The sequence below is a fragment of the Polypterus senegalus genome, chromosome 10 (assembly GCF_016835505.1).
Source record: "Polypterus senegalus isolate Bchr_013 chromosome 10, ASM1683550v1, whole genome shotgun sequence".
In the NCBI taxonomy this organism is placed as follows: Eukaryota; Metazoa; Chordata; class Cladistia; order Polypteriformes; family Polypteridae; genus Polypterus; species Polypterus senegalus.
This window is the reverse complement of record NC_053163.1, coordinates 171,277,004-171,304,304: the sequence shown is the minus strand read 5'-3', so window position 1 is coordinate 171,304,304 and position 27,301 is coordinate 171,277,004. Positions and strand designations below refer to the sequence as shown.

At 42.6% G+C, this 27,301-nt stretch overlaps 1 protein-coding gene and 1 long non-coding RNA gene across 10 annotated transcripts in view; one reads left to right on the top strand and one right to left on the bottom strand.

The window, feature by feature from the left end:
* LOC120538074 overlaps positions 1–27,301 on the top strand; it is a 33,348-nt gene that overhangs the window by 608 nt on the left and 5,439 nt on the right. For 2 of the 3 annotated variants that reach the window (XR_005635439.1, XR_005635437.1), the window contains exon 2: positions 1,549–1,863. This is a non-coding gene — a long non-coding RNA (uncharacterized LOC120538074). Of the gene's footprint in view, positions 1–1,548; positions 2,013–27,301 lie in introns of all 3 variants that reach the window. The other variant, XR_005635438.1, reaches the window with a different exon arrangement.
* LOC120538070 (SLAM family member 6-like) overlaps positions 12,042–27,301 on the bottom strand; it is a 54,807-nt gene continuing 39,547 nt past the window's right edge. For 2 of the 7 annotated variants that reach the window (XM_039767479.1, XM_039767483.1), the window contains 2 exons: positions 21,031–21,104; positions 12,042–13,567 (listed from right to left, as the gene is read on the bottom strand). In XM_039767479.1, the coding sequence (XP_039623413.1) occupies positions 13,472–13,567; positions 21,031–21,104 (170 nt within the window). In that variant the 3' untranslated portion in view covers positions 12,042–13,471. The remainder of the gene's footprint in view (positions 13,568–21,030; positions 21,105–27,301) is intronic. The other 5 variants (XM_039767480.1, XM_039767481.1, XM_039767482.1 and 2 more) reach the window with 5 other exon arrangements.

The following is a 27,301-nucleotide window of genomic DNA, read 5'->3' as shown; positions in this document are numbered from 1 at the left end:
CTATTAGCTGAACAAACAGGCTTGATGGACTGAAGGGTCTCCTCTCGTTTCTCAAATGTCTTATGTTCTCTTTGATTATTTTTATCTCGTTTGATTAAATGGGGATAACCAGGTTGGAGCCCCAACATTTCTTCTTGGATCTTGCACTCTTTTTACTCAAACACAAGATACTGAGTAGAAGCTCAGACCTATTTAGTCAAATTAACTGCACGTGGAAAGAAACTGGTTAGGTGACATTTCATTTTAGCTTTTACTGCATGAAGGCGTTTGCTGGTGGGATGTCTCTCAAATAGCTGATGCCCTGGGTGAGTCAGATCAGCGATGACTTTTGTGGCTCACTTCCTTACCTTGGAGTCAAACAGGACTTGAATGTGAGGTAAGCTGCAGCCTACAGTCTTTTCACAGGTTTGAATGATGTACTTGAGGTTGGCCTTATCCAGACTAGTGGGAGCACCAAACCAGTCCGTTCCAAATGAGGTCAAAATGGACTTGATGATGACTGTGTAGAACTGGACCAAAAAGTATTGAAGGAGATTGAATTTCGTCAGCTGACACAAAAAGAAAATCCTCTGATGAAAGAAGGCGGACTGGTGTGATGAACCACATTTTCTTTTAGCTCTTGGGGAAGAGATGGCAGCAGGATGCACTTTGGGAAGAAGGCAAGCCGGTGGGGGCAGTGTGATGCTCTGGGCATTATTCTGCTAGGAAACATTAGGTGTGGATGTTACTTTGACACGTACCACCTACCTAAAGATTGTTGCAGAACTTCTACACTCCTTCAAGATGGCAGTGGCCTATTTCAGCAGATTAATGCGCTCTGCCATGTTGCAAAATTTGATGAATGGGTCTTTTGACATCCATTGCATGTCCAACCTACCTGGAAGGGGGTCTCTCTCTCTCTCTCTGAAGTGCCTTTTCCAAGATTTTTTTTTGTGTTCTTAGGATGTCAAGGCTAGAGGCTGTCATCAAACAGGGCCCATTGTCAAAAAACTTGTGTGATTTTCGATTATACAAGAAATAAATTATTTTGGTTCTTGTTGTTCAGGAATGGTTTGAGGAACATGAAAGAGGTGAAGTTGTTGACTTGGCCTCCAAATTCCCCAAATCCCAAATCTGATCGAGCATCTGTGGGATGTGCTGGAAAAGCAAGTCCGGTCCATCGAGGCCCCACCTCGCAGCTTACAGGACTTGCAGGATCTGCTGCTTTACACCTTCCGAGGTGCCTTGATGAGCTGTTTTGTTGGCACAAGGGGGACCTACACAGTAATAGGCAGGTGGTTTTAATGCTGTGGCTGATTGGTTTCCCCTTTTTTTGTAACTTAAATATAAAGGCACTACAAAGAAGGTTTCTGTTCACCACTCCTTGGTGCAAAGTTTGCTGTGACAGAGTTTCCCCTTGAAACGTTTAGACCTACATGTTCAAATATTATTTAAAAGTGATTGCCTATTTGAATTGTCTATTTTTTGTCATGATTTGCCAAAATAAGTAATGCGAAAAGACAAGCTTTTTACTCATTCATGAATTTGTTTATTTATTTGGTTTTTTAGGATGTACTTATTCTCAAAAAACAAGACACCAAACAATGAAGACTGTGGAAGGCTCCAAAGTGCTGTGAGGGTTGAACACACACACCACAAGATGGCGGTGTTGCATTTTACAAAGTTGGCTGCAGCAGCTGAGTGTTCAGTTTACATTTTGATTTCAGAGCGAGCGATTCTTCCATCCATTTGGAGTCAATTGAAACCACAGAAGACAAAGGTAACACAGCTAGAGAAAGTGTTAAACACCAAAGACATCAAGGAATCCGGAGTAGAGAGGACAATGAAAGGCAAACTTGTCTCGATGCATGCTCAATAATCCAGGTGAGGAAATTCTGGAAAGTTGCTTCTGTTCATCTGGACATAGTTTATTTTCCGATATGTTTCATCACTCATCCAATTGACCTCCTCAGTCTCCGAGGCAAAGGAAACACAAACTTGTCTGACAGGACTGGTCACTTGAGGCTGTGATGGTAAGTGGGTTTGTTCACCCTGGTGGTGGTAGAGTTGTGAAGTGTGGACTGAAGATGTGCAAAATTGAGCTGTTGAAATGATTTGGTTAAATCTCAGATGAATTTTTTTCTCATGGTAATGTAAGATGTGACATTGTAAAAATTGTATAGAATGGATACTTGGTGTCAGAGAAGCATTATAAATATAAAGAATTATTATTATTATTATTATTATTATTATAGATGTAGCTAATTGTGAAGTGAAGATCTGCTACTTGTTTTAAGTGACATATTGGATATGGATAATAAGATGGGCAGAGTTTTTGACATTTTGGTTGGAGGGCCAGAAGCCCATAGAAAACTTTATTTCTCAAAGTTTGATCTTTGATGGCTCACATAACTTTAAAGAGATTCTCATTTATGTTTCATTTAAGAATCAACTTTGTCACAGATAGCTCTCCTAGAATTCCTTAAGAGAAACAGCTTCAGACAGCAAGGAGACATGAGATACGACTGAGGTGAGAGGAGTCAAAGTTGAGAATTTGATTTGAAAAGCATGGGATGTTTTGTAAGATCTCTTTCTAGACTTTAAATGTTTATTCATTATTGGACTGATGCCTTTATCCAGGTGAATTACAATATTCGAGATACAATCACATCGGCCCCCGAAGAGTGTTTCTGATCTGGCAGACAGGCATTCGCAGCTTTTTCTTTACCACAGTTAGGATTCATCTGTCCTCAGCAGTGGAGGTCTTCCTTGGCCTATATGTCCCCTTGTGATTACTGAGCCCACAAGTGTGTTGTTTCTTCTTCATAATATTCCAGACAGTTGATTTTGGTTGTCCTAAGGTTTTCCCGATGTCTATGATGGTAATATTTTTGTTCTTCAGCCTCATAATGGCTTCTTTGACTTTCAATGGCACAGCTCTTGTCCTCATGCTGAATAATGGCAACCACAGACTCCAAAGGGTAGAAGCAGGCCAAGGTATCTGATGAAGCAATGAAACCCACCCGAGGAGTCATAAACACTTGTGATGCCACATTATGGTGCCCTGAAATTGGGGGGCCGTGTAGAAAAAGTGTTGTGTGACCAAAATGTAAGCAAATCCCCTCAAATGTTAACTTCAATCGCATCCAAATTGTTTGATTTGTAATGTTTGAGATATAATCAGTTATAATTCTTTTTCCAATTGGAAAAAGTCAGGAGAAGTGACTTGGTCACACAGTTGTGTCAGCAGTGGGATTTGAAGCCCAAGGTCTTACCCACTGTCTGCTTTTTCTTCCAGAATTAGTCTGACCTAACTGGAGTACAGTGATAAAAATTAGAGCAACTAATAAGATTATTCAGAAGGACTACGGCTTTGGTTTTATTATTCATACATTCCACCAGATATTACTGAGTACACAGTGCAAATACTTTCAAACTGCAAAAATAAATGTCAAGATGCAGCTTGGAAGATCCCATTATGTGACTTTGCTGAGATCTCAGCTGAAACTCTTGGGGGGTATTTTTATGATATGAAGGAGATCGTCACTTCACCTACATGTGCTCCAGTTTGGAAAATACATGAAACGTAACTGATTGCCTCTCCAATGTAAGCCACCTGGATAAAGGCATCAGTCCCATACTAAAATAAAATATGAAATCTAGAAAGAGATGTTATAAAATATCTCATGCTTTTCAGGCCAAATTCTCCATTTTGACTCCCTTTATCTCAGTCATATCTCGTGTCTGCTTTTTGTCCAATGCTTTTTCTCTTAACACTAGAATTACCAAAGCCTACAAAAAAACCTGTAACTCCGTCCCACCTTAAATCCCTTTGCACCTCTCTGTCAGCGTCTTTTGTCTTGTAAATGTGTTGATAAGCAGCAAGCAGCCTGCTATCACATCCCCCACTGCCGCACAGTTTTCTCAGCTCAAGTCTGTTTACGTGCGTGTCAGTTGCTTGGAGTTGTATAGAGTGAGAAGTCAAGTAAAATGAAACCTTTTATAAATACTATGTCGTTATTTGGAACACATGCATTTCATGTGTGTTCCGTGTCTACAACAATCTATGTAAACACATCGTTAAAACAGAAACGTTTTTCATGTTTTAGTAATAATTGACAAAATGTAGACATGAAGCATATAATGTGTGAAGCCTGAAGTCCAAATATCAAATAAACACTTTCACAAAAGGTACAGCTATAACAGAACAAGTGCGCTTCTATTCAAAAATATAACTGCAGAAAAAGAACCTGCGTTAGGGTTCAACATTGACACCCCTTTGATACGACCGCTTTGGTGGCTCAACGGTATCAACTGTTGACTGATAATGAAAACTTCATGGGCTCGACCCCGGACGACTCCGTTGTGAGAAGTGAGCTGCTCTTATTCTTACTATTTTAGAATAAAAACATACATTTGATTTGAGTCTGTAACAGACGCTGTAAATTGATGATACTTGTAAAGGTTAGCATTTTTTTATTCAGTTTTATTCTCTCAGTTGTGTTCACTCTTCCCCCGATCTGACACTGTTGTTTTCACATAAAGACGTCCTATAACAGAGGTGAGCTCAGATGATGATGAGGGTTCTACATCGGAGAAAGAATGCATGTCGCACTTTTGCCATAAATAAATCAAGATAAATAGGTAAATAACACTCAATCTGGCTCTTATATACAAAGTACAGTGATGACAGCTTCCACCTGCCGCTATAGACTCTTCAGTACGGGCTTACACAGAGAGTCTTAAATAAACGTCTACGCGTGGAAATGTGTCTGTCTGTCTGTCTGTCCGGCCTGGAAGTATGAGGCTACAGCATGAAGCTGAGTGAAAGCGACTCCGTCGCCAAAGTGAAACCACCAAGGAAAGACAAATGAGAGAGAAACTCACTTAGCCACTGATAGCCAAGCTTCTAGTAGCCCAGGCTTTATACAGAGCTGGCTTACACAGCTAGTTGTATATGAATATGTATCTACCTACTATATAACAAAATGCTAAAGTCTGTGTGTGTGTGTGTGTGTGTGTGTATGTGTGTGTGTGTCCATCCATTCCCTCTGAACAATTTGTTTGGCCAGTTCTTCCTTGGTGTGATTGGTCAGTTTAGTTTTGATGACATGATCAAAAGAGGAAGTGCGAGACACATGAGGAGGAGTAAAGGCATAGAAGGCCTGTAGAAGGGGGTCTACTTCAAAGAGTGGAAGTATAAAAATGGACAGGAGGCGAGAAAGTCAATTTGAAAATGGTAACGTCTGAGAAGCTGGCTTCATGGGAGTGCCATCACTAAAAGGTTCATACAAATGAGGATATTGAGGAAAGGTGCTGAAGCTACAGGTAGGACAAGAGATATGAAATATTTTTTTTTTAATTTGTTCCATTGCCTGTCTTTGATGGCTCATGTGATCAGTACAGTATAGGCAGTGTGGGTGCTATGGAGGAAGGACAAGCATCCTGGCTGGGATGGACAATGAATTCTTGGATGGACTGAGTGACCGTGCATGCCAAGAGCAGTTCATTCTCCTACAGGTGGCAGTGTTCCTCAGGGCTGAACCCAATTAGGACACCAACAGGGTGGCATTGGAATTGGAGTCTGGAAACACAGCTCTAATGGGGTCTTTGGGTGCTGCCTGGGTAGGACTATCCTCATTTCCAAATGACTTGGAAGTGCTCCAGACGACTTGGGAGTGACACCAGTTGCAGTTCCTGGGTTTAATTCAACTGGAAGCTGGATGAAGAGAAATTGTATTTTTATATTGTGGCTAAATGGAGATTCTAATGGGCAGGGCCCATGTTATGATGTGTTAAATAATAATGAAGTGATAGAAATTAAATACAGTGCATACCTTGATAGACGCGTAAACGATCCAATCACATTCGATGTCGGAAATGGTCACCTTCTTCTTGCAGACAGAGATCGACACAGTGCTCCATACTGGCAAAGGTATCCGCAAGCATTGTATTGGTAATGGCAGCACTTTTCTGTTCAATGTTTCGCTGTAATTGTTCTGGTGTATGAGACGTGTCCTTGTACACTTTCCCTTTCAGCACTTCCCAAAGGACAAAATCTGGAAGTGAAGGTCCGGAGAGCAAGGTGGCCATAGTCCCTTTGAAATGACCCGATGACCAAAAAATGATTTGGTTTGTACCATGATGAGAGCTGGCGTGTGACAGGTTACCCCATCTTGCTGAAAATAACCTTCACTGATCCATCCATCCAGGAATACTCTGATCTTTATTTCATTTAGATCACTTCATTATTAAAACAGTAAAACATCAAAACTCAGGGCCCCACCCATTAGAATCACCCTGCATAAAAAGGTGTTGGAGACAAATAAAATTTAATTAGAAACCCAGAACTACGTTGGGTGATATTGGGTTTGCGGTTTGGGATTACAGCTGTCAGGCCTCTTTATCTGAGGGTTTGGCATCTTATCCGTCGCCCCGCAACACCTTTTCATAGTTGGCAGGATATTTGGGGGCAAATAAGTAACGCAGTAGACCTTCACAACGTTGTATAACAGTATGGGTCAGTCAGCTGACCACCCAAGTGGGGAGACACAAAAATTCCCGGAATTAAAAAAAAAAAAATTATACAATTGACATCAATTCTCTTTAAGTCGGTGTCTAAATCCTTCCATTAATGTGCATCTTCCATTCATGGTAACATTTCCTGCACTCATCTGTTGTTTCCGTGTCTAGCATCTAGTGCGTTATTTTCCTGCATTTCTTCCATTGTAAGTAAATCACCTTCCCTTTAGTCTCAATTCTAATCTTGGGAAAAAGAAAAAAAAAAAAAAACACCACAGGGAGTGAGATCTGGCAAATTCAGAGGGCACACAGTGAAACCCACGTTGTTTTTGATTAAAAACTCATTGAGTGATAACGCTGTGTGTGCAGGTGCACTGTCGTAGTCTAAAATGCAGTTCTGTATGTGTCACGGCTCCAGATTGTATTTTCCTGATTCCTCCTGCATACATCCCAGCAGTTCGGTGTAACAGTCCATTTATGGGGAACAGAGTCTTCTGGGAAAAAAATGATTCTCTGCTTTCCCTTATATGTAGCCTAGGCTTGCTGGTATACCCCCACCTAATGGGCTTTTTTGGAACTGTTCAGGACATGTTGCGCTCGAGAGTCCAATCGCTAGATTATCATTGACAATTAAACAGACCACAACAAATGCATATAAAAAATAAAATATTTATTATTTCTGAACTGGAATGATTGCTAGACAGACTGGAATAATGCAGAAAATGTGCAGGACCCATGGAGACAGACATGGTGACCACTGACAGCCATTACAGGATTAAGAAAAATACAAACAGATCTGGAGAACATTCTGTCAGGGACAGTTCTGAGATAGCCATTGATGAGATGTGACCTTCACTTGATCGGATGGCCCAGAGGCATTTTGACTAATTTATTATTGATAAAATGCAAAATGTAGATGAGTATTTTGCAGAAATGTAATTTTCACACAGAAAACCAAATTTACATGGATTGAGTGTTCCCCAACCATCGTGGTGTCATGACCCAGCTTTTCACAACCCTCTGTAAATTTAGAGCACTCGTCTTAGTGGTGTTAAGTGTGGGGGGTCATCCAGGATCAGCCACGATCCACTTACAATGCTGCCACTGTGAATTGAGCATGATCAGCAGAGAAATGTTTTTAATTGCTATTAATAATAATTATTGTTATTTATATTATTAGTAATGATGCAATGATTAATCAAGTTGTGAATATATTGTAGCATTTTGGAAAAATGATTAATGAAGTTTGCCAGCGCAGTGGGTAGCGCTGCTGTCTTGCAGTAAGGAGACCTGGGTTCGCTTCCCGGGTCCTCCCTGCATGGAATTTGCATGTTCTCCCCGTGTCTGTGTTAGTTTCCTCCTACAGTCCAAAGACATGCAGGTTAGGTGCACTGGTGATTCTAAATTGTCCCGTGTGTGTGTGCGCACCCTGCAGTGCACTGGCACCCTGCCTGGGGTTTGTTTCCTGCCTTGCGCCCTGTGTTCACTGGGATTGGCTCCAGCAGATCCCCGTGACCCTGTAGTTAGGATATAGCGGGATGGATGGATTAATGAAGTTTGTGAAAGTTCTGAGTTGCCTGTTCTTCTAATTGTTTTTTGATCCCTGCATGCAGTGGTGCTCTCCTAGTGTTACAATTTCACAAACTGCTGCACTCTTCCCCACTTCACCACAGTTCACAAAGCTCAGCCCTACCATCTCATAACTTACATAGCCGCGCCCCTATCACATTACAGCGTCATGGTAAGCTCTGTCATCTGACTATTCTGCCTAAGGTGGGTAGTGGCTGATTCACGAATAAGGGGCCAGAAGCTGAGACACAGTTCAAATTGAAGTTTAATTCTAGGAGATCAAAACTAAAAGTCATTGTGGTCTGAATTCTAGGCAACTCATTATTGGAAAATTCAAAGAAAATATCAAAGACCAGGAACACTAAACTACAGCACATACTACAAAAGGCTTTAAGTGAACACATCCCCAAATGTGAACAACCAGACTTTCACAGCATAGCAGCGTTGTAGGAAAGATGCACAAAATATCAGTAGCCATACCCACAAAAATGGTTCAGCAAAAAGCATGTGAGTTTTAAAGCCATTACAATTGAATTAATCAGCATTAAAAAGCCCCAAAATGGAAGAAATTAAATGTGAGAAAACACAAAATGGAGTCTTAAAAATGAAATATGACGACATACCTCTATACCTACTAGCAAAGATGGCCGCACAGTGCCGGTTTTATACTTGGTGAGGCCCTAAGTTTAAGAAAGCTTGTAGGCCCTTTAATAAGAATGTACACTGCAAGCTCCCAAGCATCACTACGGGTCGCTCGTTGAACTAATGTCCCCCTTCATGTAATTAGTACGATCGGAGACCCCTTTGGAATTCTCAACACAATCAAAAAGCAGGGATGGAGGCTCCTGTAAGCTGGTTAGTGAACCTTCATCGACTACAGAACCAAGTCGTCATTTCGAAATTTTTCAATCTCCATCGTTCCTGTTGGCTGTGACAGTCTGAGCAGACAAGGCACCCTCTAGTGGCTGCAGGGGGAAGATCTGCCTTTCAAATGTACAGCGTAGTGGGAATGACAGCTTTCCAATTTTTAGGAAGTAACGGTTAACAATATTGTAGCAAAAAAGGCCTGTTTTGACCATACGAGTTAATATCGGACATGTGGATTATGCGGCACGAGTTACGTGAGAATTTTGCTCTTTATTCCATGGACATTTTTTCACATTGTTTAATGTTATCCAGAATTGTCTACGGCAAGGCCCCATTGAATGTGAATATTTAACATGTCATTTCTCCACGTAATTTTTTTTTCTCAGCCACCACTGCAAACTACATGGGTAAGTAACATGTGAAAAAAAATATCATTTTTGGGTGTAGTTTTCCTTTAAAGCATTTTAAAAATAAAGCATTCATCCTGCTTTATCTGTGTAATAATGCCTGCCTGCAAAATGTGTATTTTTTGCTTCCTTTGCCCCTTAATACTTTGTGTTCTTGTACTGGAGTTTGACTTCAGCTCACTACCACCGACATTTGTTTTTTCCCACCGATATAAAAATGGAAAAGTCCCGTGTCAATAACTTTTATGCTGCGCCCCCTGTCCATAGAAATGAAAAATCAAAAAAGAGAACTCCTTCATATGTTTTTGGTTTCTCCTCGACAACAAATGTCTCCTGCTTCTCAGATGTTTCTCCTGGATACCTTACCCCAGAATTCTCACAAGGGCCTCCTTGTGAGTTTCAGTGGAGATCTCAGCAAAATAGTGCCTTGGCATTTCTCTCTATTATAAAAACAAATCCTGTGGGAGGGAATGACTAGGAGACGATACGTGATCTTCACGTTAAGATCATGGAAGACAAATAAAAGACCCGCGAGACGATATAGAGAGATATAGAACATAAGATTCTTGCAAGACACGCCCTACTTACAAGCAATATAAGAGCATGGCCAGCAAAAAAAATCAGTAGTGTAAAGGCATGCAGCACACAGATACAGGGGTCTCAGTGCGTATAAAGTGTATAAAGGACAATACGTTGTAAATGAAATGTCGACGAGTAAAAGATCGCATTAGCGCAAACAAAAGGAAATTAGTCACCAGGACCAGGTGTAACTGAAAAAATAGCAGGATAAAGCGAGGTCAGAAATAAAAGGCAAAGAGCAGAAAACAAAGTCTTTTCACCTTCGCATCATTCAATGCACAAAATGTAGATTTACACAATATAAGACCATACGCTATGAGAATCTGTGGTCCCACAACAGTTAAAACAACGACAAGTTTAATTTCAATGAAAACACAATTTGCTCAGGTGTATATTTATGATCATGGAGAAGTGATCACAACGCGAGCAGCAGAGACACGAAATGGCAAAAAGGACAGCGGCTGTACAGGCTTTAAAATGATTGAAGCGCTGCCCCCCTTCACAACGCGAGCAGCGTTATACATCCTGCAAGAAACAGATTTAAAGATGCCTGGGGCTGGAAATAAAGGACAAGTATTGTTTTTACAACGTCACACGAGACCAGGCAGTGAGCCATCATTTAAAACAAGTCCACAGACATCTAACCTAGCAGTTGTTGGATTGCTTTTGGCAGACAAGCATCATGTGCTCCCAGCCCTTAAAACAATGACATGCGACAAGCAGAACAGGCAGCTCGCCAGCAGCAGAAAGACAGCAGATGATCCGACTGCATCTCCTTATAATGCATTCAGCCGCCCAAAACCACAACACTAGCGGCATTATATGTCTGCCGAGAAAGAGATGAAACCACGCACGGGCCTGGAAATAAAGTATTGCTTTTACAAAAATTTTTAAAGTAAAAGTGAAAATAATGCATATGTAACAATTCCCATGAAAATAACAATCTCTTTAAATTGTATTTTGCCTGCCTAAGGTAAAGTCCTCCATGATCGCAGGAATCGTGGAAAAGAGGGGTCCTTTCATCGGATTAGCGCTATTTCAGCTGTGGGTGAATATGGTCTCCAGGACTTAAAACATATCCAAATCATATTATGTGATATGTTAAACTGTTAAATTCTACTCCGTACTTAATTTTTATTTTTATACTGTATTGAGGATTTGTTCTGTTCTATGTATTGTATTATATTGTATTGACCCCCATTTTCTTTTTGACACCCACTGTACGCCCAACCTACCTGGAAAGGGGTCTCTTTTTGAACTGCCTCTCCCAAGGTTTCTTCCATTTTTTCCCTAAAAGGGTTTTTTTTGGGAGTTTTTTCTTGTCTTCTTAGGAGAGTCAAGGCTGGGGGGCTGTCAAGAAGCAGGACCTGTTAAAGCCCATTGCGGCACTTCTTGTGTGATTTTGGTCTATATAAAAAAGAAATTGTTTTGCATTTTATTGTATATCCGGTAAACCAAACATGGGGGTGGGCGAGCAAAGCGAGCAGGGGGCAAAGCCCCCTAGTTTTATACAATTTGAAACTATTTGCATTGTGTGCTCAGTAATATACAATGAAATGTATGGACGGCAGTAATAACGCACTTGCATAGGATTACAAAGCTGTAGTCCTTGCTCGTGAATGTTGCTCTAATTTATATTGCTGTGCTCCAGTTAGATCAGACTCATTCTAGAAGAAAGGTGTGGCACAGTGGTTAAGACTTTGGACATCAAAACCGGCTATTGCGGATTCAAATCCCACTTCTGACACCACTGCGTAATCCCTAGAAAGTCACTTCATCTGTCGGTGCTCCACTTGGAATAACAAAAGAAAAGTATTAGATTGTACCTCAAATGTGGTAAGGTATCCATCCATTTTAAAGCCCGCTGAATCCGAACGCAGGGTCACGGGGGTCTGCTGGGGTCAATCCCAGCCAACACGGGGCACAAGGCAGGAACCAATCCCGGGCAGGGCGCCAACCCACCGCAGGACACACACACACACACCCACACACCAAGCACACACTAGGGACAATTTAGAATTGCCAATCCACCTAACCTGCATGTCTTTGGACTGTGGGAGGAAACCGGAGCGCCCGGAGGAAACCCACACAGACACGGGGAGAACATGCAAACTCCACGCAGGGAGGACCCAGGAAGCGAATCCGGGTCGGTAAGGTATCAGTCCAAGAAATAAAAATATGAAGTCTTGAAAGATATTATGATGAAAAAGAGATCTCATCAAACATACCCTGCTTTTTCAAGACTAAATTTCTCAATTTTGACTCCTTTTACCTCAGCTGTATCTCGTGTTTGCTTTTTGTTTCCTAAGGAATTGTAGGAGAAACATCCTATAAGAACATAAGTTGATTCTTAATATGAAACGTAAATGAGAATGTTGTAAAGTCTCCTGAGCCTTCAAAGATCAAAATTTGAGCTGAAAGCCTTTCATGTGGTTGGGTCCAACAACACTGGTGAACACCAGTATCTCATCTTTTCCCTCAAACACTTCTGGGCTATTGAGTTTATATTTCCTTTTCACTAAGGTAAGAAATCTCCCTCCCTCTCTCTCTCTCTCTCTCTCTCTCTCTGTCTGTCTCTTTCTCACTGTCACTCTTGCCATTTTTGCCAACTCCATGTCTTCTGCACCTTAAACACCTTAAGCACTTTGAGCTACATTATTTGTATGAAAATGTACTATATAAATAAAAATTGTTGTTGCTGTTGTTGTTGTTATACGGTTCAACGCTCATCATAAGCTCTTCTTTATTCCTTTGTCTTTGGCCTCAGATCTTTTCCCCGAAGTTTATAAAGGAAGAGCTATCTGAGAACGTCACCGCTGCCAGGCTGGGCTTGGTGACAAGGACCTGTAAAGACCGTGTTGTGTTCCTGCACCAATAACCTCATTTAGTGGCCTGATGCCAACCAAGAAGACACAATAGCGAGGCTTTCATTTATGTAAAACTATAGCTGCACTGCCCCGTGTGGGTTTTGTTTTATCTATTTATTTATTTTTTATGGCGCAGTTTCAAACTGAACTCTGTCCTATGGCGATTGTTAATAGAAGAGATCTGTGCATCGACATGTATGATGATTTCCTTGTAAAGGCCAAAAAGCCTCGGGTATAAACAGATCAATTCCATTTCTGTAAAATGTTCATTTTGGTGATACCTAATTATATTTTGCATTTTGACGAGATTAGAGAGCTGTGGGGGGGTCATAGTGGGATGACTAAGTTCAGATCTCAGTGTGGACACTGGCTTGTCGACTTTATCTGCCCTTCTTGTGTCTACATGAGCCTGCATTCACAAACAATAAGTAACAGATAAATAACATAACAATATAAAATCTACCGTGAAGTAGTGTGTGACCCTCCACACACTCGGTCAATTTCAACATTTAAAATCCTTCATTATATAAACTTCCATCTCTTCTTTTCTTTCCAGTTCTTGGCCTTTTCCTTTGCAAACAACACGGCAAATGTAGTCACCATTGCTGGCCTCAGTGAAACAGTCCACCAGCGAGGCTCAGGCTACTTCATGATAAGCAAACCAAGACCACCACAAGGCCTTCATTCTGTGAGTGGTGGAGCATAGGAGATCTCGCCGTAGACCGTTGTCAGTTTCGACTTTGTTTCCTGACTTGCACCCAGTTCTCGTAGGTTCTGCTAGCAGAGAAAGAGAAAGACAAAAGCGAGAGCTGCGGTGACTGTAATATTAACAGAATTAATTATTAAACAAAGTGGGAACGCTATATGTGGTTGAGAACTGCTTGTTAAAAAAAGTGACCTCATAAACCACTACACATCATTTGATTCAAATGAGTTGGGGGCATGAAATTGTCCCAAATGGCTTTGTATGCTGAAACATTAAGAGTTCCTTTCCCTGGAACTAAGGGGCCAAGCTCAACCCCACACCATAATCCCCACTTCACCAAACTTTACACTTGGCACAGTGCAGTCAGTCGAGTCCCGTTCTCCTGGCCAGACTCGTCCATCGGATTGCGTGATTCGTCACTCCAGAGGACACGTCTGCACTGCTCTCGAGTCCAGTGACAGTGGGCTTTACACCACTGCATCCGGCACTTTGTATTGCACTTGGTGATGCAGCTGCTCAGCCATGGAGACCCCATTCATTCCATGAAACTCTCTCTCTATGCTGCACTGTTCTTGAGCTTTTGGAGGTCTGTCGCTATTGACTCTGCAGAAAGCTGATGACTTCTGCCCACCTCAGCATGCGGTGCCCCGCTCTGTGATTTGACGTGACCTACCACTTCAAGGCTGAGTTGCTGTTGTTCCCAATTGCACCCACTTTGTTATAATACCAATAACAGTTGACTGTGGAGTATTTAGCAGGGAGGAAATTTCATGAATGGACTTATGGCACAGGTGGCATCCTCTCACAGTACCACATTTGAATTCACTGAGCTCCTGAGAGTGACCCATTCTTTCACAAATTTTTGTAGAAGCCGTCTGCATGCCTAAGGGCTTGATTTGATAGACCTGTGGCCATGAAAGTGATTGCAACACCTGAAATTCAATGATTTGGATGGGGGTACCAGTACTTTGGGCAATATAGTGTAGATTTGAAAGGCACTATATAACATTCTTGAAATATTCCAAAATTAAGCAACCATTGCGTTTTGTCAAAAGAACAAATTTAAAATGGCTACAGCCTGTTGAATGCAGACAGACAGGCAGTGTGGAAAGCCGGGATTGTGAGTATTTTGTTAAGGTCTTGTCACACACGTGCGCATGGGAGGGTCTAAATGAGAGTAATTGCATGCCAGACCAGGGGGTGGCGGAGTGCGCTGACCTTTTCATTTGTATCCTGCAGTCCCTTCACCGGAAGTTCCCCTTGGCCCTGATGATGTCGCTTTACGGCCCTTCTGATGATGTCACTTCCCGTTCCGGGCATAATGATGTCACTTCCGGTATAGAACCCATGAATGAAGAGCCTTTCGGTTCTGGCCCTTTTGATGATGTCACATCCAGGACCAAGCCCATGGAAGAGGACCCTTTTGATGACTTCACTTCCCTTTCTGGCCTTTAAAGCCGCCATATTTTACAAAATTCATCAGTTCATTTTTGAACTCCGTTCTGAGCACATCTGTGCCAACAATTTATCCCGTTGCAGCAGCCAGGGAAAATTATACAGGTGGCCACCCCAAACCTTTTTATGACTCTTCCGTCTGTTTTTTTGTGACAGTCTACATCAGGGGTGCCCAATACGTCGATCGTGATCAACCGGTAGATCGGAAAGGTAGTGCAGGTAGATCGTGTTGTATTAAAAAAAAAATTTTTTTTTAAACATTAGTCTATGTATCCTTAATATGTGGAGTGGAGTGGAGGAGTTCAAGTATCTCGGGGTCTTCTTCATGAGTGAGGGAAGAATGGAGCGTGAGATCGACAGGCAGATCAATGCGCCATCAGCAGTGATGCAGGCTCTGCATCGGTCTGTCGTGGTGAAAAAGGAGCTGAGCCGTAAGGCAAAGCTCTCAATTTACCAGTCGATCTACGCTCCTACCCTCACCTATGGTCATGAGCTATGGGTAGTGACCGAAAGAACGAGATCGCGAATACAAGCGGCTGAAATGAGTTTCCTCCGCAGGGTGTCTGGGCTTTCCCTTAAAGATAGGGTGAGAAGCTCAGTCATCCAGGAGGGGCTCAGAGTAGAGCCACTGCTCCTCCACATCGAGAGGAGTCAGATGAGGTGGCTCGGGCATCTGATCAGGTATCTGATCAGGATGCCTCCTGGACGCCTCCCTGGTGAGGTGTTCCGGGCACGTCCAACCGGGAGGAGGCCCCGGGGAAGACCCAGGACACGCTGGAAGGACTATGTCTCCCGGATGGCCTGGGAACGCCTTGGGATTCTCCCGGAAGAGCTGGAAGAAGTGGCCGGGGAGAGGGAAGTCTGGGCCTCTCTGCTTAAGCTGCTGCCCCCGCGACCCGACCTAGGATAAGCGGAAGAAGATGGATGGATGAATGGATCCTCAATATGGCAATTGCCACTTGATTGACAGACGGGGCAGCCAGTCTGAGATCTCTTTTCTTCTAACACACTGGTCATCCCGCACGCACGATCAAACGCGCAAGCTACTGCAAAACTCCGGCTATCTAAGTGATCTAGTTAGACTTCCAAATTATATCGAATAAAAAAGGCATTTAAAAAAAAAATTGTTGTTTATGGGCTGGATGTGGAATTGGAAGAGGATTTTTTCTCTCACGATGTCACAATCGAAGTGCGTTTGTCTGATCTGTCAATCTATCATTGCTATTCCAAAGAAGGAAAATGTGGAAAGGCACTTTAGAACTGTTCATAAAAACTATGAAACTGACTTCCTTCCGAAAAGCGATCTGAGAAAGAGAAAGGAGAGGGAACTAAAATCACAGTTGAGACGCAATGGAAGGCGTGTGCGCAACTTGACAGCATTCACTACAGAGCAGACTGAAAATTGTCTGTCAGACTTTATCTAATGAAAAAAAAGTAACAAGTCGAGTTTTGCCCGATGAAGTGGAGTAAGAGTAGCGTTTCTTCTTCACAAATGTATTCAAGTAAAAATAAAAAGTATGTTGCAGTAAAACTACTCTTAGAAATACATTTTTTTAAAAAAAGTTACTCAAGTAAATGTAACGGAGTAAATGTAACTCGTTACTACCGACCTCTGATTCTCTCTCTCTCTCTCTGTATATATATATATATATATATATATATATATATATATATATATATTGTGAACGTTGGCCCGGACACAGACAGACGGACATCTTAATTTCACCACACACCATTTATTTACACTAATATTTACAAGTCTCTACCATGCAATCACCCCAGTGCCTCCAGCACCGATCCCCAAAGTCCAGGCCACACAGTCCTTTTCTGGCCGCCTCCTGTCCTCTCGCCAGCTTCGTCTTCCTTCCTCCCGACTCTCGCGCCGACTGCTGGGAGGCGGCCCCTTTTATGGGAACCGGATGGGCCCCAGCTGCTTCACGGCACTCCTCGCAGACACGCCCTTGTGTGGCGGAAGTGCCGGCTGCGCACCCGGAAGCCGTCCGGGTGTCCCCTGTTGTCTTCCCCCCAGCACTTCCTGGTGTGGCGGAAGTGCTGCGCTCCAGGGCTGTTCAGACAGCGGGGCGCCGCCTGGTGGTGGCCACGGGCCCCTACAGGGCTGGGCTTCCATGCCCCCTACCCGAGGCCACCAATGTAACCAGGGCGGACACCCCATTGTGGTCTGGTGGAGGTACAGGCCCTCCTCCGGTCCTCCTGGGCGTCCCGGCCGGGTGCCACAATATATATATATATATCAGTTTAAATGTAGGTAGATCATTTTGACCTGGTCATTTTAAAAGTAACTCACAAGCTGAAAAAGTGTGGGCATCCATGGTCTACATAATAAATAGATAGAACATTATTTGCTCCCAAGGGGAAATTTGGATTTTTATAGAAGCTCTATGAGTAAATAAATAGAATGATAAATAAATTCAAATAAACAGCACTATGGTATGAATACACATATAAGTCCAGAAACAGAAAGAAAAACTGTGAGAAATATGGAGCTGCTATGAAAGGGTCCTGCTTGCACAGCCAGCACCCTGGAAGTTGAGTAAAGGAGTAACAGATGCATGTTCGCAGCACCTAAACTAAAGTGTCACCCCTGTTTGTTTTATCAAATCCCCAAAAAGAAATCCAGATCTTCTAATAAAGAGTCTGCCTTATATTGAAGATGAACATTTATGACCAGAGTAGAACAACTGTTCACATTAAACTGGTTGCAGTCAGTTTAAAATTTTGAAGAGATATGGGTGCATGCATGAACGCCTAAATGGAGCTCACTTTTTCTTTTTTTGGAAATATGAGAGGTAAAATTGATGCATCTGTCGATGTTTTTCTTTGCTGAATACCCGCAGAGCAGGGAGGATCCCTCACCTGACCTGATCTCAATCCGTTGGTGTGTTTGTCATTTATTGATGATGTGCGCTCATTCTGTATTTAAAGCTCCTGGAGGTTGTAAATTATTAACGCCTTTTGTCGACAGACTCTGTGGTGCCAACCACCTGCTGTTTTTATGGCACACTGAAGGCTTAAGTAAATATCAACCTAATATGGGACAATAAGGAAGAGTTTGAAAAAAACATTAATCTCTAACTGCAGCCATGTGCTTAGAACCATCTCAGTTAATTTTTTTTCCACATCAGGAGATGCTTAATACATCCATAATGACAAAGTGAAAACAGGATTTTAGAAATTTCTGCAAATTTATTAAAAATAAAAAAACTGAAATATCCCTTTGACACAAGTGTTCAGATTCTTTGTTGTAAACACTTAAAATCTGGAGCAGGTGCTTCTCATTCTAATGATCATCATTGAGTTGTTTGGAGTCCATTGGTGTTAAATTCAATTAATTAGACGCGATTAGGAGGTCCCAAAGTTGAGCAAAAAAACAAACCATGAGGTTGAAGTTGCCTACAGAGCTTAGAGACGACAATTGTCAGTCAGTCATTTTCCAACTTGCTATATCCTAACACAGGGTCAGGGGGTCCCAGCCAGCACAGGGCGCAAGGCAGGAACAAACCCCAAGCAGGGCGCCAGCCCACTGCAGGACACACACACACACATCAAGCACAGACTAGAGACAATTTAGGATCGCCAATGCACCTAACCTGCATGTCTTTGGAATGAGGGAGAAAACCCACGCAAACACGGGGAGAACATGCAAACTCCACACAGGGAGGACCCAGGAAGTGAACCCAGGTCTCTTTAGTGTGAGGCAGCCGAGCTACCACTGCATCACCGTGCTGCCCAAGATGGCATTGTGCCAGGGCAAAAATAATTCCTACAGCATTGAAGGTACGCAGTTGCCTCCCTAATTATAAAATGGAAGAAGTTTGGAACAACCACAACTCTTTCTAGGACTGGTCACACTGGGCAATCATAAGAGAAGGTCATTGGTAAGAGATGTGAGCAAGAATTTGATGGTCACTGTGGCTGAGCTCCAGGAAACCTGTGTGTAGATGGGGGAAACGTCCAAAAGGACAATCATCACTGCAACACTCCACTGATTCTCAGTAAATGGTACATGGAATCCCACTTGGAGTTTGCAAAAAGGCACCCATCTAACTCTCAGGCTATGACAAAACAAGATGAAATCACAAATGGCATAATTTCTGGAGGAAGCCAGGCACTGCTCATTACCTGTGCAGTTTCATTTCAACCATGACACTTGGCGGTGGCAGCATCCCTCTGTGGGGCCGTTTTTCAGCAGCAGGGACTAAAAGACTAAGAAGGAGTGAGGGGATGCTGAATGGAGCAAAGTACGGACATATTCTTAATGAAAACCTGGTCAAGAATGCCAAAGGTTCATCTTGTATCGGCACAAATGAGTGACAACACAGGAGTGGCTTAAGGACACCTCTGAGAATGTTCTTGATTGGCGTAGCCAGAGCCTGGGCTTGAACCCAGTTAAACACCTCTGGAGAGACCTGACAATAGCTGTCCACTGGTGGTCCCTGTTACGACCCACTCTAGATCTGTTTGCTTGTTTCCCTTTAATTGGGTGCAGAAGACATATTTGGGTCCTGCCCGAATTATTCAACAATTGAATTAACCACCTTTATTAAATCCTTTTGGTTTGTGGGTGGGGTGTAAGTATAAAAAAAAGAGACGCTCTGTTTGGGTTTTAAGGGAGAAAGAGAGAGTGTGAGAGGAGTGGGATTTGGGTTTAACAGAGCAAGGTATGGCGAGTTAGGACTGGATTGTTCTGGCTTTTCGTTTCTTTTTTATTTTTCTTTTTGCTTGTTAAAAGAAATGTAATTGTTGTAACCCCACCATTCAGGTGATAAATGTGGATAGAGTATATAGCTGTACATAGCTAAGGTTAGTGTTGTCCCCCCTGCCTTGCTTCTGTCTCCAAATCTTGTGAGGTTTTCTTTTTTCTGTGTTTTGTGTCCCTCTCTTGCTCTCAAACTCGTGTGCGGCCTATTTAGATACCCTTTTGGTAGGCCGTAACAGCCCCCCATTCAACCTGACAAACCTTGAGAGGATCTGCAGAGAAGAACAGCAGAAATTCTCAGTGTGCGACGCTTGTGATGTCAGACCCAAGAAGACTGCAGGCTGTAGTCGCTGCCATAGGGGATTCAGCTACGTACAGAGTAGAGGGTCTAAGTAGTTGTGTAAATGTTATATTAAAAAATTACTAAAGTTCTTTGTTTTTTCTGTGGTATTGAGTGAAGCTTAACATGGAAATAAATGAATGTAAAACGTATTAGCACAAGGCTGCCACATAACAAAATGTGTAAACAGTGAAGGAGTCCGAAGACTTTCTCCGTCCACTGTATATTACAATTGACAAAGACACTGTATAGAAACCAGAAGCCATTTGGTAGTGATGGGAAAATGAAGCCTAATGAAGCTTTCTTTCTATTTTTGCTGATAAAGATTTTAATCTTTGAAGCCTCAGCCCCAGTATGAAGAGTGACATCTGGTGGTTAGCTGAGATCAAGGCAGGCAGCACTCACTGTTTCAGTTTCATGTCACCATTAAAAGGTCAGAAAAGTCAGTGTTCATTTTATTCTGCTAAGGTCCTTGTCCTTTTATACTATTTAACTTTTGAACGCCGTTTTCTGCTGTTAGTCGCCTCCTGTCACCAAAGCTCTCCAAATCTCTCTCTCTCCCCACATCCCAACATTGTTGCATGAGAATGATAACATTTTATATAGATAGGCTACCTGTTAATTTAGCACCAAAGCTGTCAAACTGACAAAATGCTGTCAAACCAATAAAGTGTGCTGGGAAGCACTGATGACGTTCGAAGCTTCAAACATCATGGGTCACATGACAGCTGTGTTCTGACACAAGCTTCGACACTAACTGTGCTTCAGACTGACTGACACAAGCTTTGACACTTCAGCATCATTTTCCCATCTATACCATTTGGCCTACAGTGCTGAAGAAAGTAGTAACATAAGCATCTCTAGAGGGACAAATCAGATCCTCGGCATTTCATTTTTTTATTTTACTTTCCAATATATTGTAGAAAGTATTCATCTTTGCCCACCTCCAGCCCCAGTCCCCAACTCTACTCTACCTTCCCCATCCTGTCAAGGTAAACTGGCTCTTAGAAAGCATTACTGACCTGCTTGGACCCTCGTTCGTGGTGCATAACCTCTGCATATTGTAAATCATCACAGTTTCTGGATCTTGTTGAACCTTTAAAATAAAAAAATGGATTGGTATCCAAATCCAAAATGATTTTCTGAACTATAGAATTCTTGGCTATACACCTTTTGAGAAAGTAGGTGACAGCTGCAGTGTGCAGACAGCAATACAATAAAACATCTGGAATAGCATCGGTTTTACCAGCATTATCTCCTCAAACACATTTCACACTGTTAAACCTGGTGGTCTGATGAAGCAACACACTGAGTTGCTACCTGCCACTCACTCCAGTGGCACCCCTCACAGCTGTATGTCCTCACTTGGAGCTGCTAGATGTGAACTTCAGTCACTGGAGTGAAATCACAACATACAGCTGCCATAGCCAATTAGCCAGCAGCTAGGGGAGAACTCCTTCAGCCCTACTGGCTGAGACCTTTGTTCTGTAATCCAAAGACCATGTGATCAAGTTCCACAGCTGGCATGGAGGACAAGAACCAGTAGGAGGTATCACCCTAAGCTAACATCTCACTGATGACATTACCTCTCTCTGCTCCAGTTTCAATTATAATCCGGTGATCTCCGGGAATTCAGTTTTTGGTGAATTTCATAGGCAGGTTATGTATGTGAAGAACTGTAATGACACACTTTTACAAACTGTGGTCAGAGATAACTGGGACGCCTGGTAATAGACCATCAGGATTCTGTGTTGACTGGAAACATTTAGGAATAGAAGACAATGTGGTTTACATGCTTAATGCATAGCTGGCACCATAATTAGAATGATGTTTTTTGTCTACTGTGGCATGTTAAGCACTATTCAGTCTCTCCGGATAGATCAATAAGTTCATGGTGATACAGAGGGATGTTCCCACATTGTCCTTGATCATGGGCCTCCTCATAACTAACAGGCAATGGTCTGTGAGGCTGCAGGACTGATTGTTATAGCTGATGGGCAGTAACCTTGGTGTCTCCTAAAGGAATTGTCCTGTCCTGTGTGGTTTTCACTGTCTACTTCAACAAATTTTAAATAAAACTTTAGTTTACCTCATTCACAGAAGCATCAGATGACTTCTTTATTGTAGGTCACATTGAAAATACTGTAGTAGTAGAGAAAGATTGGGGAGGACTTTTTCATGTGGTGCAGATAGGACCACTTGGGAGTGAAAATTACAAAGACTAAGCAGTGAATGGTGGATGTCTGGCATGCCAGGGAACCCCCCAAGATCAGTCTCAATCACGCAGACTAGGTGGAGGAGCTGCAAACGTATAAATAGCTGGGGGTCCATCTGAGCATTAAACCGAATATGGTGGACAAAACAATCCAGAGCTGAATCTTCTAATATGTGTGGCAAGCTGCTGTTCTAACGGTCCATAATGGCCATTATACTGTTCGATGTTGGGGTCTGCCAGGCAAGTTACACAACACACCAAAATGACAAAGACGGAGAGCTGGATTACGGGAATGACCCAGGATTCACTGGAGGAAGTGGCAGAAAAGTGGATGAGGGGACCAATCTGGGATCAATTTGAGTAATGCTGCTTGCCCACTCCAGGGCAAGTTCTTATAGACCACCTTTAGCCTCTGTGTCATTGTGCGCTAAGTAGTATTATCGAGACTCTATTACATAGTGCCTATATGCTAAAATGTTAAGTATGTTTACAAGAAAGTCTGAGGTACCACATGGCAGATTTGACCACAACCCCATCCATTTTACTCCCACCTACAAGCCTGTTATTAGATGACAAGAGCTTGATTGTTATTTTCCAACCCTCAGATAAAGTTTTACATCTATCTACTGTACATACTCATGTATAAGTCGGGTCTTGAAACCTGAAAAATCGACTATAAAATCAAAACCCGACTTATACACGCGACACACATTTCATTTTATTTTTTTACATCTTCTTCCCTCCTTCAATCTCGCATCAGTTTTTCAGACACATCAAATTTTGTTACGGGAGCGCAGTTACTAATTTCTTTCGCCACTTCAATGACTTTTAATTTAAAACCTGCTTCATATTTTCTTTGGATCAAACGCTCCATTATAGATAAGAGATGCTCTTACAATAAAGGTGTATGAGGGTGTGAGATACAAAAAACACAAAAGAGTGCGAAAGTCACTTCGGAATAGTTTGGGTATCACCGTGTGGTCACGTAGGCACAATACATAGAAAAAAAAGGCTGGTTAGTTTCTCAGGTGGGCGTTAGCATATCATAATCGCAGGTATATATGGTATCTATCTATATCCGAACTACAGGGTCACGGGGGTCTGCTGGAGCCAATCCTAGGCAGGAAGCAAACCCTGGGCAGGACGCACACACACCCAGCACAATATAGACTCACCAATGCACCTAACCTGCATGTCTTTGGACTGTGGGAGGAAACCAGAGCACACCCACGCAGAGAACATGCAAACTCCACACAGGGAGGACCCGGGAAGCGAACCCGGGTCTCCTAAATGCGAGGCACCAGCGCTACCCACTGCACCACCATGCTGCCCTTCTATCTATCTATCTATCTATCTATCTATCTATCTATCTATCTATCTATCTATCTATCTATCTATCTATCTATCCATTATCCACCCGCTATATCCTAACTACAGGGTCACAGGGATCTGCTGGAGCCAATCTCAGCCAAACACAGGGTGCAAGGCAGGAAACAAACCCTGGGCACCCTATGAAGGTGCAAAATATTTCATTTTTATTGTGACACAAACAATACTGGGAAAATTGCATCGCAAAGGAAGGTGACCCTGTAGATAAATTATGTAATTTGTTATTGAAATTCTTAATAAACAGAGTTAAAAAAAGTGAGGAAACTTTTGGAATGTCCCTCATAAACAAGGTATAATTCCAGATGTAATATGACAAAGCAGAGCAAACACCCAGGAGGATGAATGCTTTGACAAGGTCCTGTGTATCTTGGGGACACAGTTTGCTGTCCCTCAGTTCCAGTTTCGATCGGTGTCCTATTTCACTGTCCGTGTTGAGTGTTCATCTGAACCTGAAATCCGATTATAAAAACATATGGCTCCTGTAATTATGAATCCACCCATCTATTTGTGTGCGGTTTCCGTTTTAGCACCTGCTGGCACTGGTCACAGGTTCTTTTTTTATGTTTTCGAAAGCAACAGGTGTGCAATTGAAACCATCGCAGCTGCTAATCCTACGTCTATATTTTATATCTCAAAGGCTTTTTACAACAGATGCAGTTTTATGGCCATGAACATCACTGGTTTAACCATCATTTGTTTTAGAGGCAGGGAAAGCAATAAAGTACATTTTTTCTTGTAACCGTGGCTGACTGTTTTAGTTGTACAAGTTCTTTCTATCACGTCATACATGAATGTTTGTCAGGGTTCGAGCAGAAGGTGCAGAGACACAGCGTTTAGAGCTGCTCCATTATTAGCCGTGTACAGAGTGCACATTATGCTTCTTTTCAAATCCATATTGAAATAAAGGTAATATTAAGTGATGCCTCTAAATTGGCCCAGTGAATTATGGCGCCCTCACCAGGATCGATCCCTGCTTTGCACTCCTTCCTAGTTTAATAAATCCTGTAACAGAAAGAGCAGAAAAACAAAACAAATGTGTTAGTCATTATGTGTATGCCGTCACTAGGGATGCTGGGAAGATAAAGAGAGCTCCATCAGAGTTAGTGATGACGCATTCACAAGGTGTGTGTGTGTGTGTGGTGTCATGGCAATCTTGTGTAATTGGATTTCCCACAGGTTTATTTTCTTCAACATCCCACCAACTGGGATTTTTATTTTCTTCTGGCCATCTGACCTAACGTTTTGTTATTAAGTTTAATCGTATGATTTTTCTAAACTGTTCTTTAATTTTTACTTTCATTATTGTTATAAAGCACTTTGAGCTTCTTTCGTGTATAAAATGTGCTGTAAAAATGAAGGATGTGGTGGTGGTTGTTGTTATACGTTCTAATCAGTTAACACACGTTTATTTACAAGTATTTATCTCTGTCGCTCGGAGCCTCCACCCTGGAGCTCCAAGTAGGTGTAGTTGACTCCAATGAGTGCCAGCTGCAGACCTCCAGAGTGCTGTCCGGTCACACTGTGCTTACGATTGGGGCTTGGGCAGGTTATTTGACTCAAGTAATGATGACCATCCACAGTCAGTCCAAGATTGTGGATTCAAAGCAAAAATTTTGGTGTGTTTAGTGATCCAGGTGCCTGATCCCTTTGCTACAGATGTTTGCCTACGATTACATTTGATGACTGGATAGTTTGTATTGTCTTGAAGACTAACGTTGCTGATCTAGTCACCTGCTAGTCACTTTATGCAACTAGAAATTACTGGACATGTCAAATTACACAACTTTCCTTTAGTTCAACTCAGGCACAACGTTGGGTATGCTGTATCATTCAAAAACCACTCAGTTGCTATTAAGAGGCCTAATGTGTGTCAAGAAAACATTCACCACACTACTAAAAGCCACCACCAACAATTTGGACTATTGACACAAAGACGTCCAGACCCATGGATTTGTGATGTTAGGCCCGATTATGAGAGCACGGTGTGCATGTTTCAACCTAAATCGAGATTCCCCAAACCAATTGTCGTGTTTTTCAGTTTTCACGCATGTCGTTTTAGCAGGTTCACTACAGGCTCATCTTCCCGATCTCAGCTGATAATAGTGGAGCAAGGCACGATCTTCTCCTGCTGTAGCCCATTCCCTTCAAAAATCCTATAAGTTGTGTGCTCAACGATCAACATCTGTGGGGCACTAAAGCAAGGAGACCCTATGAAGTATTCGTGGCCTTCATTGTCTATAAGGAGAGGCCACATCTGACACCAACATACAAAATCGGCTAAATTGGTCGTCTTTAATGTTAGGTTAAATAACAGATAATTTTCTTGATCGGATCTTCATGGCTGTGTTGGTCCTTACGTTATTTATGTTAATGTGCAAATGGACATACTGTACTAACAGCTGCAATGGACGACCGGCAGCTCATCCCAACCAATACATCCAGGACACTAGATGGCCTGGCTAGGTGCCCCAGATTCCCAGAGGGCATCATGGAAGATGGAGTTTGACTTCACAACCCTGCTGGGTACCGTGGGGGCCACTGTGTGATGCTGCAGGGAGACAAGGGGATTTTTGTTTCCCGTATACCCCGGAAGTACTCCCAAGTCATGGGGACAGAAAAACAGAAGTACTTCTGGGCTGAAGAAAAATACAAGTCTCCATCTGACCTGGAAGTGCTAATGAATCACATGGACAGAAGGACAGGAGCACTTCTGGGTCAAGAACTATATAAAGGACTGGTGGAGACCCAGCAAGCCGAGCCGGAGTTGGGAGGGAGTGTGACGGAGCTGCTGGGAGGAGAGGAGGAAATAAATTGTTGTATTGAGTATTGATTTATTGTGTATGGTGGTGGAGGTGCTTTGGGGCACTTTGAAGAAGAAAATAAAAATACTTCTAGGAGCTTTTAAATCAGTGTCTGTATCTGTCTGTTGGGTTTCATGGGGCAACAGCACCCTCAATCGTCCGCTTATTTACACAACACATGTCAAAAGTAATTCTGAACTTCTACCTAGTTCTGCTGGGATATACTCCAGATGGGGAGACCATCTAGGAAAAGCTTGGGTTGCTGCTGGAAAAGGCGTTGCTGAGGCCAGCAGGGGACACTTACCCTGTGGTGAGTGTCTGGATCCCAATGCTCCACTGCAATGATGGGGACACTGTGCTGTAAATATGGTGCCATCCTTCAGACGAGACATAAAACTGAGGTCCTGAATCTCTGTGGCATCTTTGGGTGTATCCTGAAGTCCTGGCTAAATCATCCATAAAGGCCTCATAGATTCTGGCCCCTTTCTCATCCTCTGTCTCTAACTGGCTGTCTCCCTTTCACCCCTTGACCACCTGATAGCTAATGTGCGGTGAGCATACTGGCACAATAGTCTCTCTATATATAAAATCCAATGTCTGTCTGTCAGTATGTCTGTCCGCTTTTCATGAGAGAACTACTGTCACACACGTGAGCATGGGAGGCAGCTAAATCGCTTGAATGGCAGTAACTCTGAACCAGACCAGGAGATGGCAGAGTGCACTGACTCTTTTTGTCACTTTACTGCAGACCATTCTTGGGAAACTCTGCATTGTCCTGATTAAGTCAATTCTGGTTCCAACCCCTTTGACATCACTTCTGGGTCCGAGCCTATGGATGAAGACCCTTCCGGTTCTGGCCCCTCTGATGTCACTTCTGGGTCCGAGCCT